General features: G+C 40.8%; 1 protein-coding gene across 1 annotated transcript in view; it reads right to left on the reverse strand.

Annotated features, from left to right (window-relative positions):
* The window catches only part of KIT (KIT proto-oncogene, receptor tyrosine kinase), an 82,526-nt gene that overhangs the window by 28,647 nt on the left and 34,972 nt on the right, over nt 1-18,907 (reverse strand). Inside the window, exons 2-7 of the mRNA XM_081099248.1 lie at nt 16,821-17,090; nt 13,616-13,897; nt 12,422-12,558; nt 8,155-8,326; nt 2,804-2,993; nt 642-757 (exon numbers count right to left, since the gene is read on the reverse strand). Of these exons, the coding sequence (XP_080955374.1) occupies nt 642-757; nt 2,804-2,993; nt 8,155-8,326; nt 12,422-12,558; nt 13,616-13,897; nt 16,821-17,090 (1,167 nt within the window). The remainder of the gene's footprint in view (nt 1-641; nt 758-2,803; nt 2,994-8,154; nt 8,327-12,421; nt 12,559-13,615; nt 13,898-16,820; nt 17,091-18,907) is intronic.

Genomic DNA, 18,907 nt, shown 5'->3' on the forward strand with positions numbered 1-18,907 from the left:
AAACCAGAGAGCATCACAACAAAATCATCATGTCAGTCCAGCTCCTGTTCAACCTCTGAATCCTCATTTCAATAACCAACAATGTTCCCTCAAAAGAACTGTTATTATTATTATTATTATTATTATTATTATTATTATTATTTTAGAGAGTGGAAGGGAGTGGGAAAGACAGAGAAACGACAATGTGAGAGAGACACATGTATCGGTTGTCTTTGCGCATTTGCCCTGACCCGGGGCTGGGGATGGAGCCTGCAACCAAGGTATGTGCCCTTGACAGGAATTGAAGCCAAGACCCTTCAGTCTGTGGGCCGATGCTCTAACCACTGAGTAACTGGCTGGGGCCAAAGAACTCTTATTTTTAACTTCTTTGGTTCCTCTGCTCACGTCAAAGGCAGCACCCAGAATTTGAGCAACAGGGTCCCGGGGTCGTTGAAATGTAGGACAAGGAATTGGGTTTTCGTACACATTCGCCCAACCTTCACCCAACCACTAAACCACAGGGTCTTTGTTAAGGTCAAAATTATCATGAAACATTATTTACATAGTACACAGTGAGCTCGGTTCTGCAGCTGTTACAAACACGAGCCACAGCTCGATACAATAAAAATATAAAAAGATAAGGAGCTATTAGCTGTACTCACTGTTCACGTAAACGTTAAATGTCACCGAAGAGTTGACATCAGAATTGGACACTAGAAATGTGTAAGTGCCGCCTTCGGTGCCTTTCAGTCTGGTTAGGTGAAGTTCGCTTACATATCTACAAAGAGAGGACAGTCAGTCAGCCGCTGGACTGCCGCCCCGAGCACATGTCTGTCCAGTTCCTTTGTGGGGAGAAACAGCTCACTTAGCTCAGCATTAACAAGACCCACATTAACGAGTACAAACACACACACATATTTAATTTGGGACCAGTGCCTGCTGTGTGAGAATACAGAGGCTTTCTCAGCATAAAGGCAACCCCACAGGCACGGCAGCCTCTCCCGCCTCCTGAGCTGTCCTCATGGCCACCTTCCCACCAATGTCCTAAGCGAGCCTGCCCTGCTTTGCTTTAAGGAGACTGGCCCGGATAAACCCCAGAGGGGCAGGCTGTCTTCACGCCGTCGCTGCAGGGCCCTTGAGGGAAGGTCAATGCGGTTGCCCTCACCTTCCTTCTTGCAACACCACAATCTCCCAGTGTTTCTCCTACCCCACTTCTTCTGGGCGTCCTTTGCATATTTGCTATTCAAGCTTCTGGTTTTACTGCAGGGCCACCAGATATGGCTGTGTTGACTGAGCACATAGACTGTTGGGGGAGTTAATGACATAGGCTCCAGTGTAGATGGGGCGCCCTGGCAGCCCTGGACCCACACAACCACCTGGACAGGAGCAGTGGTGTGTTCAGACTCCTCTCACACTGCACATGCTCCCTGGGCAATCCACTCTTGCACTGAACTGCTTGCTGTTTGCTCACTCTTGGACCTTTCCCTCTAGTCCAGACTTCCCTGGCCTATGCCTCCTCTACAGAGTATTTTTATGCCACCATCTCCCCTGTGTAGGTGCAGGTATAAGGACCCACACACCTGCAACCTTCTCCCCCGACTTGCCCTTGGGCAGTTAGACACCCTTGAAAATGGACTGCCTTCCATGTCTACAGCCCATGAGTGACTGACCCCGGACAAAAGCCCAGCTCCAGAGCACCCTGGAGCTCCAGTCAAGGGGTGCCTCAGCTTCACCTCACCCATATCCTCTCGTTCCTTTCCCCTCCCACCCTGCTCCTCCTCTCCCTGGCGGGTCTGTCTCCCTTAATGGAGCCCTTGCTTAAGAACCCCTGCCCCAGGCTCTGCTTCTAGGGAACCTGACCTAGATACTTCCCACCTGAACATCACCTCTCAATGCCACGGTCAACTGCAAGTTCAAGAAACCCCAAGCCCTTAGCCCCCTCATCTCCTTGAATGAGAGTGCCTCTCACCCTCCAACCTGGCTGACGGATCCTACAGGGCTTCTTCAGCTCCTTCCTCTCTCTCCTATCCCCTCAATCACCCAGTGTTGGTAAGGAAGTAGCCTGAACACCTCCCAAATCCATCCTCTTCCCTCCAACCCTTAAGCCTTGGGCCAGAACAGCAGTATCTCTCACCCACGTTCTTACAACAGCCAACAGCTCCTGACTCGATAAATACACAAACTCTATCTAGGCACTTACCTCTTACTGGCCCTTTGATCTGAGTCACATTACTTAACCCAGTTTCTTCTTCTCTAGAAATGAGGGAAGTAAGAGTGCCTACTCATAGGTTTGTGAGGACTAAAATTATTGAGTTAACATATGAAAGGTACTTAGAACAGCATAAGGTAGAAAAAGGCGCACGCAGCTTACATATAACGTTACTACTGCTGCTATTTCTGTTATAATTGTTTTTGAGAATCAAACGAGAGATATGATGTAAAAGAGCTCAGGTTCACTGCCCAGCCCAGAGCTACTCAATGATTCTTAGTTTCTTATAGTTTAAAAAAAAATGATTAAAGGTGCTAACTTTCCCCTTTCTCTGAAGTGGGTCCCGTACATAGAAGTTGCTGCTTTGAAGCATCCTCAGAACTCCTGAGAAGAACAATGCTCTGTTTCACAAATGAGAAAACGGAGGGACGGGCTTTTTTCTGCGCTCTAAACACAGGGCAAAACGACATGTTGGGATGAAGACTTCAGGAAGCACCCCGGACGTTCCTTCTTTGCCAGATGGCCTGTCATACGTTCCTGGGTCACAGTAATGGGACCTGGTAAGCCAGTGGAAGAGGGGAAATGGAAATCCCCAGAGCAAGGCCCCTTTCTCACCTGATATTGCTTTCATTCTCAGACTTGGGATAATTCTCCCATTTATCAGTGAAGGTCTTGTTCATATATATCCACTGTTGGTGCTCAGGTTTCGGGTATGCCTCGTATTCAACAGTCAGATCTACGTTTTCTCCATCGTTTACAAATATTGTAGTATTCGCCACAGGGATGATATTAATGAATCCTTTATCTAATCGTAATGAAATAAAACAGAAAGAAACCGTTATCTACAACTACCCAACAAAAAACACAACTTCGTCCTTGGATTACAAACATAACTATAACTGACTGATTTCCAACAGGAACTGGCAATAACAAGTAAGAGGGCTTAAACTAGCCATTTGACATTTACTTTGCTCTTATAGAATCACTGTCATGAAGGAAGAAAGGACACACATGTGAAATGTTTATTCACCCGTCTCTACCTCTTCAGCAATTCTCTTATTTCAAGACCTATCACCATCTTATAAATCTTCTAGTACTAGTCTTTGATGCGTGTTAGGTTAAAAAGTATTTATAGGACTAAATAGCCCATACCCAGACTCAATATAAGTGTTTATTTGATAAGAAGGTGACATAAATCAAGAAGGCACAGACAGCCTCAATGCTCAATAAAAAAAAAAAATGCTGCATTTGAAAAATAAACTCTGGTCATCTCATCTATCATATATTACAGATGAACCAAGGACAGCATCTTAACAAACCATGTTTTTAACTAAACAGAACTGACTCCCATCAAACATCTACAGGGTGGGGTGGGGGCAGTATTCTCAGTTTTTTAGAAGCAACAGAAGAAAAAATCATAAAAGACAAATCTGAATACATAAACATTTTTAAATGTCTATATAGTAAAATGAATTAAGGTAACAGGAAAAAGAGAACATAAAAATATAGAAGGAAAAACATTTAAACTAGTAATTAAGATAATGAATCACTTTCACTTATTACAAATAGCAAAACTTCAATAAAGCTGCTTCAAAAAATAAAGTATATCCATCCTATTGAAAGAAAAATAGCAAAACTAATTTGAAATAAATAATTTTGCAAGTGTGGGAAAAGTGACAGACTGGATGACACACTGTGAACTGACACAACTCTTAGAAAGCACTTAGCAATGTAGATTTTTAAAAAATTATTCTTCAATTTAACCCTGCAGTTTCCACTTGAGAGTTCTTCTTAGTGAGGTGAATGGCTACATACAAAAGAAGTGTTATTTACATTAGTTATAATAATTTAAAAAATAAGAAACTGGTTAAATAAAATAGCCCTTAGATATACCTATATAATAGTAATATTAGAAGAGCTTGAAAAATAACACAATAAAATAATTGCCAATATTATTTTTTATAGCTACCATTTATAGGATACTTACTATGTACCAAGAACTGCCTTAAGTACTTTAGCATACATTTTATTTAATAATTATAACAAATATCTAATCTTACAATACTGAAAGAGAAAGCTTACAACCCCTAATTGATAGATGGAAAAAATCAAGTCCTAGAAAGCGATATGGCTAGCTATCCAATGGGAGAGTCCAGATTTGAATACAGGTCTATGAGAAGCTAAGGCTGACCTCTTCTTACTCTAGCATACCCTAGGGCAGTGGTCGGCATACTCATTAGTCAACAGAGCCAAATATCAACAGTACAACGATTGAAAGTTCTTTTGAGAGCCAAATTTTTTTAACTTAAACTATATAGGTAGGTACATTGTTATTAACTTAATTAGGGCACTCCTAAGGCTTAGGAAGAGCCACACTCAAGGGGCCAAAGAGCCGCATGTGGCTCGCGAGCCGCAGTTTGCTGGCCACGGCCCTAGAGTGTCTACTTTCATTGAGAAAGAGAGAGTAAGAGAGAAAGAGAATAAGAGAGAGAGACAGGATTGCCGGGGTCCGACCCCAGCAGGTCCAGGGGTCCCCAAAGGTGTGGACGGAATCGGCGAAGAAGGAATGACACGGAGACAGCGTTCAGTTGATCATCATAGCCGGGTTCTCTTGTCAGGGTCTCCAGCCAGGTTCTGTAGCCAGGTTCTGTAGCCGGGTTCTGTTCAGGTTCTCCAGTCAGGTTCAGTCACCAGGTTCTAGTCAGGTTCTCTTGCCAATTTCTGTAGTCAGGTTCAGTCCAGGATCTTTTGCCATGTTCTCTCGCTAGGTTCTGTCTCTAGGTTCTGAGGCCAGTTTCTGTCCAGGATCTTTTGCCATGTTCTCTCCAGCGAAGTTCTTCTGTCTCTAGAGAACGTTCTGTGTAGGTTCTGTGCCAATTTCTGTCTCTCCTCTTTCTGTCTTCTTACATCTGTATTTATACCAGTTGATTCCAATCCTATCAATCTCTATTTCAAAGGTTAGGGCGTTTCTTATCTCCATTCCAGGAAGTAAAGATTATGTAGCTTAAGCATGATTGTTCGTAGTTAAAGTGATTAATTACCCACCTGGCACTTAGTTAAGAGGTTTTATTCCCTCCCTAACTTCAGGGGAAAATCCCTACCTGGGGAAACAACCTTTCTCAGAGACCTTGGTTAAAACACATAGTGCCTAGAAGGTGAGCAAACATATTAAGAACAGTATGCCATATATGCCAGGTCCCTTGAAACAGCAAGCATGGACCGGATCCCGGCACAGAATGAGTTATATGTATAAATAAAACCATGTTGCATACAAAAATATAAATATAACAAATCTTAACGGTTATATCAATCAGTGGAATTATGAAAGAATTTTTAATTTTTTGATTGTTTTCAAAATTAATTATGGAATTTTATCATTATTTTTGGTGCTATTTGGTTAAATATTTTGAAGTCCCACATGACATGGCCAAAATAGTATCTAGTGCACTTTAGTTTCTACAGATTCAGAATAAAAAATAGAGTCCAACTGTTCTATGTACCAATTGAAAAAGGATTTTTCAGGTGAGAATGGAAAATCATCCGAATGAATTTGGCTATGCAAAGCAACACCTTTTTCTAATTCCTGAATCATAAATGATATCCTCTGCCATTCTTTCAGCTAATTTAGGTTAATTTTGAAGGAATAAATGTTTCCTCTGATTGCTACACTACATTTTCAGGTTTTCAAGGTCATAAATTCAAACCACACAATGGAAAAAAATATTCAAACTTTATAGACAATATTGCACAAAAGTATCTCTCACAATCATTATGTATAAAATACTTGTCTTGAAATCCCCTCCAAGTTTTTCTATAGTCTGGTTTGCTCAATGTAGTTTTATGTCCTATTTTGGAATAGAGCTGGAAATTCATGAAGTGTAAGAATTATTAGAATCAAAGAACTCCACCTGGGTTGTTATAACATAAAAGTATGATTTTTTTCAAGTACACCTACATTAAGAAACTGACAATGCATTAACATTTAATTAAGAGCAAACACTGTGCCAGGTACTTCTGTAAAATCTACTGCCTCTTCTCCTTCCCACAGCTTGGGATGTATACCTGTGTTTCTCAGAAGAGACAAAGCAGGCAGAGGGAAAGGAGGGTACATTAGAAACTTAAGTGGCAGAGCCCCAACTCAAAGCCAAGTGTGGACCATCACATAGCCCTGTTCTCTCTACCACTCCACATTGTATTCCAAATCCTATTCCACTCCAGCCCCCGGAGAAATTCCTTTTCTCTCTGTCTCTTCCTGTTCCTGTCCCACCCGAACCCACTCCAACACCAGACTCACATTTCTCAGCCACACGTCTTTCCAGTTATACAGTTATATTCTTGGAAATTGATGAATGGATTTTTAAAAATCTGATTACATACAACAATATGCTCAAAACATCCTTACTAATTGCTTTCTGGGGCTGAAGCTGATATATCAACATGCTCCCTAATCAACTTAGCAAATTAGCACTTACTGGGTTTAATATTTTAAAAGCATAGCCTTCTATTCAAATGAATAAATGGTTCGCCATCACACTCAGGGACAGAGTAGTGCTCTTTCTCTGTGCCGACTCTATACAATCGCAACCCAAGTGTCTTTTCCATGCTCAGTCTGTTCAATTACAACATGGGCAGAATATACCAAAATTATATGAGATCCTCGTGGGACAAATCACAGGCCTCTACCATTGCTACGTAAGTTATTGAAGAAATATGGGGAGAAAGGAAAAAATGAAAACAGATATGGCATCGTTTTATTATTGCTGGATGAAGAATTTCTCCACCCTACAAGTACTTCATCAAAGTCAAGCACTAAAAAAAGGTTGCATTAAAAAGACAAGAAAATAGATTAAATTCAAACAATACTCAAAAGACAAAAAATGTGTAAACGAGGTAATTTTACAATCATTATTATTTTCCATAAATCAAAACATCAAATACTTCACTACCCTCTGTTCTCTTTAAGTAGATGCTTGGAAAAATACATATTTAGTAAGATTTCTAGAGTAGGGAAGAAAAGGCTAAACCAATGTGTGTATCAGATATGATGGGGTTAGGGGAACAGGTTACCATGTTCCAGTTTATGCTCTGTAGAACCAGTGACCCATGTCCCTGTGACCTCCTTTCTGAGGGTTCATGCAACAGCCTCTAAGGATGAATAGGGTGAGGTGAGGTGAGGTGAGGTGAGGTGAGGTGAGGTGGGGTGGGGTGGGGTGGGGTGGGGTGGGGTGGGGTGGGGTGGGGTGGGGTGGGAAGGAGAAGCCCAATTCATCCCTTCCTGCTACAAATGAGCTAGAGCCATGGTCAGCAAACTGCAGCTCGCGAGCCACATGCGGCTCTTTGGCCCCTTGAGTGTGGCTCTTCCTAAGCTTTAGGAGTGCCCTAATTAAGTTAATAACAATGTACCTAACTACATATTTAAGTTTAAAAATTTGGCTCTCAAAAGAAATTTCAATCGTTGTACTGTTGATATTTGGCTCTGTTGACTAATGAGTTTGCCGACCACTGAGCTAGAGCCATGAGTGATAAAACAATAAACCAAAAGGCTGAGGAGCCCTACCAAAAGATTCTGAGAAAAAAACTTTGTTTTAAGCATTTTCATTCCTCAACAGAGAAATTCTACATCCATTTCCAAACTCAAGTCATTCAGCAAGGACGAGAATTTTTGAAAAAGCTCAGTTTATACTTTATTTGTTTTGGGGGGTAGGGGTGGGTAGCACAGAGAATGAAAGGTTTGAACAACTTCAGTTACAGCTTTCCACTTCCCTCTACTAAACAGGTAGAATTTGCTTTTGTGCTCTAGTTGGAAGAGGCTACCATGATCATTTTCATTCATTCATCATTCATTCATTCAGTAATGATAAGAATTTCTAAGAATCTGTTCAACATTCCATTTACATAAAAAGGAAATCAGTAATTTCTTCTTTCACTACTGCCAGTAATTTATACATTCCCATAGAGATACTCACCTACTACTTCCAAAGTTGTTGTGACATTTGCTGATCCAAAAGTATTATTGGCGTAACACATGAACACTCCAGAATCATTCACTCTTGCCGAGCTGATAGTCAGCCTATCCTGACGTACAAAATTGAAGTCACCCTGATGCCAGCTATTGCTCTTTACCTGTGCTTTAGTCTGCTGGTTTCAGAAGGAGAGAAAAAAAATCAAAGATTACCATAAACTTTATATTCAGGATCTCTCCTAGATAAATTAAAAATAGCAGCAATTAACTTCTCCATATTAGCATTCATTATACACTACTTAAGTAAGAATAATAAAGCATCATGACAAGTCTGTCATTGGAACACTTCATATTACAGGATTATATTGAGAGAGAGTCATTATTAATGATTGGGAAAAACATGAAAATTCATTTCTTAATAACCACAGCCTACATCATTCCAAATTCTCTGCAGTGCTAAATATTTTTAACAGTGCCAAATCTTAGAAGTCACTGTATAAGAAATACTGCAGAATACTGATATTGTATATTGACTCAGCATACTTACATCGATATTTCCTATTATGTATTTTTATTCTATATTCCAGTGATTGAAAGAAACAGATTGCTAATAAAAATAACATTCTGTATAATTAGCATGTATATTATGTTCATGCATAAAAAGAGAACCACAATGTCTACCACTAACTTGAAAATTCACCCTACAATTTTTACCAAGCAGAATTTTGGCAACTCTCATCAAAGGGAGATCTGAGGTATGTAATACACATAAGACCAAGCCCCAACTTATTTAAGCATGAGCTGAAGAGAAAATGTGAATTTACCCTTGTGTTATCACCATCCCACTCTTACTATTTGTCTGAAGACAAGACATGGGGAGATTTCTTGTGTGGGAAATGTCGTGGGAAAAAACAAACTACAGTCATTCTCTGAAAAGATTAAAAGGAGCAGCAAGGAGCAGCATATAGCTTTCTGCCTTCCCAAATTTCCTGAAATGTGACACATTCCTATTACAATGGAAAAAATAACAACAACTAAAATAGAAAGCAAATAGGAGCTGATATTGACATGGAAGGAGATCAAGGGTGATTCGCTGGCCACGCCCCAGTGAAGCGCTCAGCGTCTGACCATTCTGACAGTCCTGTAAATCAGAACGACCCTCTGGCAAGCAACTTGGCAGCATGTTCATAGCCCTGATCACTCCAGCAAATTTATCTGAAGGAAATAACTGAACAAAAACCAAAAGCTCCAAGATGTTTACTATAGTAAAAACTCAGATGAACTAAATGTATACCAGGCATAAAAGTTATGAATATGTGAAAACAAGAAAATGTTTCCATTACTTAAAAAACATAAATTGAGTGTAACTTAAAACTGCAACCATATGATAATACATATGTGTGGGGACAGAAAGAGAATATGAAAAATGCAGGCAATATAGCATTTTATAAGAACTAGCCAATTTGGAATACTGGACACTTCAAAAGAAATCATCCAAATTGAGTTGTGTCTAAAATATAAAATGTGTTGAAGCCAATATGAAAAAAAATAATGTAAAATAGCCCATTAGTAATTTTATGTTAATCACATGATAAAAATATTTTCAATATATTGGGTCTAATAAAACATATTATTAAAATCATTAATTTTACTTTTTTACTCTTTGTCATGTGCCTCCTAGAAAATTTAAAATTACACCGGAGGCTCCCATTGTATTTCCATGGCACAGCACTACAATACACAATGTGGCATTATACCTATTTCTGTTTCTCATATTAGGGTAGTTCTGGAAAGTTCTTTACATTAAAATAAGCACACACAAATGCTGACTGCCAACGTTGAATGTTTTGAGTAAAAAGAAAAGAAACCTTTTGGTTAACTAATTGTGAGATCCCGGACAAGGACGAGGCAAGAATAGCACCAGTCCTTTGTGAAAGGGACTGAGGGAACAAGGGTTGTTAAAGGCCTCTCCAGTTAGGAGCACTGTGTAGATTTAAAAATACTCCCTTCGAAGAGATTCTTCTGGTAATTAATTGGCAGACATCTGCCACTTCACTGTGTGAGATCAGTTGTTAAGAAAATGCAATAGCAAGGTGAAGTGACATTTTCTCTAACCTTTCCCAGTCCATCATGTCACAGTCTTCTCCTCTGCAAAGGCAGAGTGACAATGGGCAGATAATATACCATGTTCCAGATTTCAGGTATCTTCCCTGTAGTTCTTACAAGAGCCCAAGGGTCTGCCTTTGGGAGCTACAGAGGGACACTGAACATGTGAGTGCCAGAGGAATGACTTGGACATAAAAGATGCAATGTCAACACATACCCAAAGAATGATCTTCGACAGTATCCATAATTGTGGATACTGTCGAAGATCATCATCAAAAGCAAGTAAAAATACAAGGATTTATAAGCATTAGAAAAGCTAACCAAGATTTACAAGTGCTGAATAAACCTCAGAGTCTCTCACATTTTAAAACAAAACAACTGCAAAAACTCTAAAACAGTTTACCCTAAATTTCATTGCAAGCTAAACGTACTCTAAACGGTTAATCAAATACTATAGATTTTAAAGAAAATTTGATAGCGCCAACAGTGCTAAGTATTCCAAATTAAGCCGAAGGATATCAATAAAAGATTCATAGATGAACCTTGGCACAGAGCCATGAGCCCCATCTGCAAGTCACACATTACATATTGCTTGCACGTGATTTGGTTTTCCTTAACCCTTGGAGGTGCGCACACTGGGATTTCCCCAAAGAGCTCCCAACACTGAAGGCTTATCTACCAGTGCCAGTGGATTAATTGGGAATGGCATGCAGGGCCTCTGGGAAAAATGGTTCAGAGCAAAACCGCCTGGGGCGATTTAATTTCTCCTCTCAAAAAGGCTAATTTTCAAGTTATGCTGAAGCTCAAATACACACACAGTCTAAACTGTTCTCTCATCTGAAATCAAAAATTATAAAAAGCCAATTAATATAGGATTGTGTTCAGGAAGGTTAGTCGAAAGTCCATACATAAGCTATTGTTTGCATTAAATTACATGATATGGAAACTAAAAGTTATTTCTCTGAGCCATTGGTTTGAAAGAACAAGTCCACAGGACAATCCATTCTTCTAGTCCATGGCAAGCTTCATTTAGCAAGGTACCATCCATCACAGGTCCACATGAATACCATCATGATGCTTTGCATTATGCTAATCACCATGGTTACTTGTTTAGCAAAGAATTCTTTTAAAAGGCATAAAATTGCCATTGTTGAATACAGGGCATGATGAGGAAGAAGAGAAACAGGAGAAACATATAGCCTTTCTTTTTTCCAATATGATACATACATAGGTACTGGGGGGGAAAAATCACTGTGACAACTAACTACCTAAGACGGCCAAGATTATTCAAACAAAAATGACTGAAAACTCGGTCAATGAAAACTGTAAACAAAATATTAGGGAAATTAGACATTTTAAAGACCCTGCTATTAATAAGAGTATTTGGAGAGGGGGAGGGGGGGAACTTCAAATATAACTGGCTAAAATATTTTATTTTAAGTTATACCTAACATAGTAATCTGACATATAGTAGACATTCAATATGCATTTATTAAATGAATGAGAACTTAAACCTGTCCAAATGTTTCAGATTAAAGATAACCATTTTATTAATAGCAACTAAAACAAATAGAAAACCATTAGCAACTTGATCTCAGGTAACCAGCCTCAAAGGAGGCAATCAGAGCCATACAAAAAGAAACCCATCTCTCAAATGGATGAGCCACTTTGCGAGGGAGAGAAGAGCTTCCTGGTAAATATCTGAGACGAATTATTCTATTTAAATATGGAAGGAGAAAAAACTGGCAACTCTTCCCAATGTTTTAAATAATCTGGCCTGAAGAGTATCAATCACAGCCTTGAAAATCGAGGTATTTATGCAGTTAACCATTAGTTTTGTGTGTTTTTTACTTTCCCTAACTAAAGTTATTCAAAGACACAGCATGAAGCAATAACATAATCCTCAAGTTATCTTGTAGATGATCTAAAACAAATGTACAAAATGACATGTACTTTTTACCAATAATAAATGCACACAGCCACATATGGTGTTATGAAAGGGGAAGATATGCATCTGCACACACTCCCAGACAGTCCCCGCCTCAGACAGACACGCCAGCTGAGCCATTCCCCAGGACAATTAATAGACTTTAAAAAAAAACGTGAAACTCTCCCACATGCAGAGAATGATATAGTGAGAAAAATGAAGGGAACAATTCACTCACCTGGCTGTTTTCCTTTATCCACATTGAGTCCACGGAACTAGACACATCCTTTATGGAGCAGGTCACTGTGAATTCCTCCCCTTCCCTAAGAAGATAGCTGGATTTGGACACTGTCACAACTGGTACAGCTCTGATGGCTAGAATGAAAAGAGACGTGGCCCTCAAATAATGCGCCCTATCAGAGCATGGAATTTTCACTTGCCATTTTTCCTCAAACGCACACAGCTTCTTTTGGCATCTTTGAAGTAAAAATATGAAGTATGGTGCTAACAGATCTGTATTACTTGCATATCTAAAGACATCAACAATGTAACCACGCATCATCCTTCATTTATATTGAGTGGGGAAAACAGAAGTGTCTACTCTGAGATCATACCGCTCCTGGTCAATGTTATTTCGAAACAGGTAGAAGCCCAGGCAAGGTGACACAGCTTTCATCTTCATCTCACACAACCCCGACAGCTTTGTGAGGATGTGACCTACAACTAATTATATTCTCCTAAACAAACAGGCATCTTTCCCATGTGTGGTAAAAATAGTATCTTGCTCGTTTGTGAAAATCCCAGGTCTTAAATAATCAAATTTTCCCTTAATCCCACAGTGAGCATACTTTTTCAAAAGCCTTAATAAAAAACTATTCAATAGCTGATTGCCAACTGGTGTTGAGTGAGATGGCCTCTGAAATACAAAAATCTAGATACCTACCTGCAACCAAAAGAATGTCACCATGAGAAGGAGGTCTTTCCTCCTCGGATTAGGAATGGTTTGAGAATGCATTAACGTTAAATAGCTGAGGAGAAAGCTGGCCCATATATCAATAGCAAAGAAGGGAGTGAAAAATGTGTACGCTAATCTTTTCAAACAGTGTAACGAAAGCTTCCCAGTGGGTTTCTCCTGGAAAGAACACTTCACGCAATTTTGAAATTGGCATGTCCTAAAGTCAATAGGTTTTATGACTGTCCCCAGTATGGTCTAAATGCCAATCTCTGGGAGACACACCCAGCTGGAGGCAGTCATGGGCTGGTCCCCTGGGGAATAAAGAATTCACAAGCCGCTGACATTATTTCAAGTTGGGGGAATTAAAGAGCCAGCTGCCCGGCTGACTATGCTAAGATGGACCACTGAGAAGAGAGAAGTCCTCTTTCGATCAACGGGTGCTCCGGCTCCCAGAAGGAAGTCATCAAGGGCCCGTACCTGCCCTCACTTTCAGGGTGAATTTCTTCGACAGCACTGACTTGCCCTTCCTGTCCGCAGAGCAGTGCAAGCAGAGCCGGTGGTACTCGCGCTTCACGTTTCTGATGGTGATGCCAGCCTTGGGATCAGCGACGAACGTCAAGTCCTTGGGAAGAGGTTTCCCCTCGCAGCCCGTGAGGGAGTAATTGGACACGTCTGGGTCAGTCAGAGGGCAGCGGACCAGCGTGTCATTGCCTTCTTTCCCATACAGGGACAGGCCCATCAGGAAAAGCTTTGCAGGATCTGTGACATATAAAAAAAAAATCAGTGAATCTGGTCACAGGCACCGAAAAACACTTTTCAAAGATCAAAAACATTACCTTTCCTAACAACCATTCCCAGTGGATCAAAGGCTGCTGAATTTTTTTCTTTGCAGGCAAAAGTAGGATTTACCCAAATAACACTAACAAGTAAGAGTTAATGTTTATTAAACACTTTCCATGTGTAAGGCACTAAGCTTGGACCATTACACACCATATATTTCATTTAATTCTCAAAATACCCCTATGTGATGGGCACTATGATTATCCCCCTTTTATAGATGAAGAAACTGAAGGCTCAAAAAAGTGATTCTCCTAAAATGTTGTGGCCTGGAAATGGCTGGGCAGAAGTCAAACCCAGCTCTGACCGAGACCAAAATGTGTGCGCTCATATTTTATCATAACCATCACTCTTTCTCTGTAAGCTGTTTGTTAACACCCATTAGGGTCAGGGGACGGTGTCCTTCCTCTAACCCCTCTGGCAGGGCCCTTTCCAGAGTTTCCAGTCTCCAGGATCTTTTGGCTTCTGAATAGAATCTAGAAAACTATCAGCCGACCACCCTAGTACAAAACATAGGGGCCTCACTCTATTCAAACTCCTTAAAAGTTAAGTATAACTTTCGGAAATAAAATAATTTCAAACACACAAGGGGAGTTTATGAGTTTCGGAATACTGTAGCAACTACTTTATTGTCTAAATCAGAACCCTTATGAGTGAAAGGGGGTCGGATGGACTGGGAAAGCCTCAGGCAGACTGGGACCCCATATAAGCAAAGACAAACCTCATTCTGTATCCACCATATGCTGCCACCGTTTACAGGTAATATAGATACACAGTGGGGCCAACAGATTTGTGTTTTATTATCTTTCCAATCTGGAAATTAGATGGTCCACAAAAATCAATTTAATATAACTGAAATATACGTCTTACCATTTAATTTTGACCAATTTTGAAAAAGAGTTTTCTAAGATGAATTATGTAGCTCTCAGCCTTTCACTTATTTTGTGAATAAATTACTTCATGGTGGGTGAACAATGGTCTAAGGCCAGAGTTGGTCATTTTTCCATCTACTCTTTCTCAGCTGCTTGAGTCTGGCCCTTACAACAATGCCCCGATTTTCTACATTGCTGTAACCTCGATTATGTAAGTATCCAAACTTCTTAAGTCAGTAATAATTAAGTCTAGTTCTAAGTTATGGAGGACAACTTCCCCTGTACAGAAAATTGGTGAGTTCTGTGAGACTGATTTGACTGATTCAGCAGTTTTCCCCTTTTAGTCAGTTGTCTACCCATCCTATTAATAAGCAGAATGCTTATTACCACCTGGAAAACACAGAGAACTTCTGTCAAAGAACAGGGCACAGGTTGGCTCAACAGCTATGGAGCTGTGTCCAGAGGCCGAGCTGTGGCCTATCAATGTGGACTCCTTTCAGCCATCCAACTAGGAAAGACAACATACAAACTAAGGGGAGGCAGAGTCAATTTCATGGCACCCTTTACGGCGACCATGTGAGTCATCTTCTTTAACCCTGATAAAGCTAGAATGTGCACGATTCCGTCTCCCTAATGACAATTAGGTAAAGAAGACAGAGTAGCTCAGTGGTCGGCAAACTCATTAGTCCGCAGAGCCAAATACCAACAGCACAGCGACTGAAATTTATTTTGAGAGCCAAATTTTTTAAACTTAAACTATATAGGTAGGTACATTGTTATTAACTTAATTAGGGTACTCCTAAGCTGGCCTTTGCTAAAAACGTCCTCAATCTGATTGAGGTACGTTCGCTGAGGTCGACCCCTTCCAACTCTCCCATCCACACTCGTCTTGTATACTTGTTTCGCCCAGGCCGAAAACCGACTTCTGCGCATGGGCCACAAAGTTTCAATCGCACTGTATGTGCGCGCCCGCACGTGGTATTTTGTGGAAGAGCCACACTCAAGGGGCCAAAGAGTCGCATGTGGCTCGCGAGCCGCGGTTTGCCGACCACTGGAGTAGGTGATCTTATTAAATGTTGCAGGGAGGAACCGAGACTCTTGAGGTTGCTCAGGTTTATGATTTGGGATAAATGTATTCATTATTCTTCCACAATATCATGGATGAGGCCCCCTCCTCAGGCCTGTTTCAATGATAGCCCCACTCCAGGTACAGCCCAGGACTAGAAGTGGGCCTGTATGTCTCTTTATAACCTGGCTGTCTCTCTTAAGCTTCAAGTGCTGCAGTTTTTACATCAACACAAAAAGGTACTCACCTCCCACCCCCACCCCCACCCCCACCCCCACCCCCACTCCCGAAAACCTCCTCTTGACAAAGACACACAGCTGAATCACGGACTTCATCACAGGAAATGAGTTATAGAAAACCCATGAACATATTTTTCTTTTGTTTCTAAGAGGTCACCATTTTTCAAATGAATCAACTGACATCTATTAAGAACCGAGGAAGGACATGGGGTGCTGTGCTGACTGAGTTATTTTTCTGAGTTTATTACTTAAAAGTGGGTCAATTCTCTTCAAGGGTTGGTCTTGTGGAGGCCTTTGGAGACCTTTAGTTCCCTGAAGCGTTTTTTACTAAGTGGGAGTATCTGAGATCTCAAGGCATTAAAATGCAGCCTTCCCAAAGGGTCTAATTTATTCTCAGGGTTTACCCAGAGCACCAGGACAAACGGGCTGACCATAATGTAATCTCATTAGGAAGAGCGACACAGCCTTGCAGACCTCCAGCTGGAATCATATCCAAAGCCACTAGGTATCAAAAGATGGAGAAACTAGCAAAGAAAAATTTGGTTTAGGCTTCCTCGATCCAGCCAGCAATGTTTTACCCACAGCTTAGTCATTGATATGTCATCCATAATTAAGAACAGGATATTCAGTTCTCTGAAGCACAGCATCAAAGAAAGCTGAGCATTTACCTCTAACAAACACATAAATGGAACTGCTTAAGCCGTCCTCGTTGGTGCACGTGTAATTGCCTGTATTGGTGGCCTCTGCTTTCTCCGTGATCCATTCATTGTGTGTTTTCTCACTCAGCTGACCCAGGGTCTCAAAAGTCCATTTGACAAATCCTGGATCGGTGCAGAGCAGCCTAATCTCGTCGCCAACACTGACTATTAACTCTGATTTTGCTGGATGGATGGATGGTGCAGACAGTCCCCCTGGACTCACAGATGGTTGAGAAGAGCCTGCCAAGAAAAATGGGAATTGTGTTGAGTATGATTTTTTTTCCTTGGCGAAATAAAGCATCTCTTCCAATATTGATTTTCATCTTCTGTGTACAATAAAAATAGGACAAAGCTGCCCTGCTATTTATAGTCAGAAAGAGTTCTGTTTAAAGTTTAAGTTCCTCTAGAAAATTAAGTTATTTTCTGCAACCCTCAATTAATCCTGAGGTAACACTTGGTGTTACAAGCCAAGACTTGCTGGATGCCAAGGCCTTCTCTGGGTCAAACATACAGCTGGGTCAAGTTTCCTTTCTGAATATGGGCCACTGTGATGATGCTAACACTCAGATACCCACCCGGCTTAACAACAAAAAAAAACAAAATCCCACACTGTAAAAAAGCAACCATTGGCCTGTCACTCTTTTTGGCAAAATGCACATGACCATGACATAGCTTGGCTTTTTCTTAAAGCTTTGTGAATTCAGTTATTTCTATGTCGTTCTCCTTATATGGTGATAGTCATCAAAAGGAGAACTGTTTACGAGTTTCAAACAATAAGGCAGAAAATAAAAATGCCATTTTAAAGATCAGACCGCGAGATACTTCATGGCAAATGTTGGGTTGCAGGCTAATCAACCTAATGTCTAGATAAGTTTCTTTGGTAGTTTAAAGATGGAAACTTCAGACTCTGAACATGAAGCCTGAGCCTTAGAAAATTCACAGCAGCCAATTCACTCATCCATTCATGCACCTGTTGCATAAATGCAGACATCTGTTCATTAATTGTGCTCTCATAATCTGCAGAAGCACCGTGCCAGGTGCTGGGACAAAGTCCATGGAAGTGGTCCCTACAGGTGGGCCTAACTCCAGAGCTACAACACACTGCTCAAGTGTCAGAATAAGTGAAATACAGCTACAAGCTGAAGAAAAAGTAAGAAATGGGCTGGACCTTGACAATATCAAGAGGAGGCAGAAGAGAACACAGTGGAGACCATGTGAGGTAAGACTAAGCAGGCTAAGTAGGATGGAACCAGACCATCCAGAGCCCTGGACATCTGGTACACATACGGGGAATGTACCTCAGAGACCGGTAGAGTCCCCACAGGTTTTTCAGTAGATAAATGAGATACCAAACATCACCTCGATTCAAGGAGATCGGTGAAAAGCTCTGGTCCTCAGGGAGGCAAAAGCGATAAGGACCTACATTAAGGATATGAGACTCAAAAGGAAGATGAAATATACTGTCAGAGGAGAACACATTCATGGTTCTAGGTCAGTGATGGCGAACCTTTTGAGCTCAGCCTGTCAGCATTTTGAAAAGCCCTAATTTAACTCTGGTGCCGTGTCACATATAGAAATTTTTTGATATGTGCAACCATAGTAAAACACTTATATTTTTGATATTTATTTTATATATTTAAATGCCATTTAACAAAGAAAAATCAACCAAAAAAATGAGTTCGCGTGTCACCTCTGACATGTGTGTCATAGGTTCGCCATCACTGTTCTAGGTTATAGTGCAATAAAAGCACAAAAGGTTGAATCAGGGGTGACCTGGATGAGGAAGAGAGAAGAAAAGGCCCCTGGGTATGCTGGGCTAGGCAAGAGAAAATCAGAACACCCTGGGGGCGGGGGAGGGCTTTCATCACTTCTGCAGGTTCTTGGAGGAAGTGGCTCCTGTGCAGAGTATGTGTGTCCCCTCCACACACATGCAAGGCTGGAGACAAGAACCGACCAGAGCTCTGAAGGAGGAGTTAAAGCCATCCAAGTCCAAGGTGGAGATAGGGGCTGGAGGGAGGCAAAGGCAGCAAGAGAAAGCCATACCAGGAAACCCTCTG

This window comes from Myotis nattereri (genome assembly GCF_964212035.1).
Source record: "Myotis nattereri genome assembly, chromosome: 1".
Classification (NCBI taxonomy): domain Eukaryota; kingdom Metazoa; phylum Chordata; class Mammalia; order Chiroptera; family Vespertilionidae; genus Myotis; species Myotis nattereri.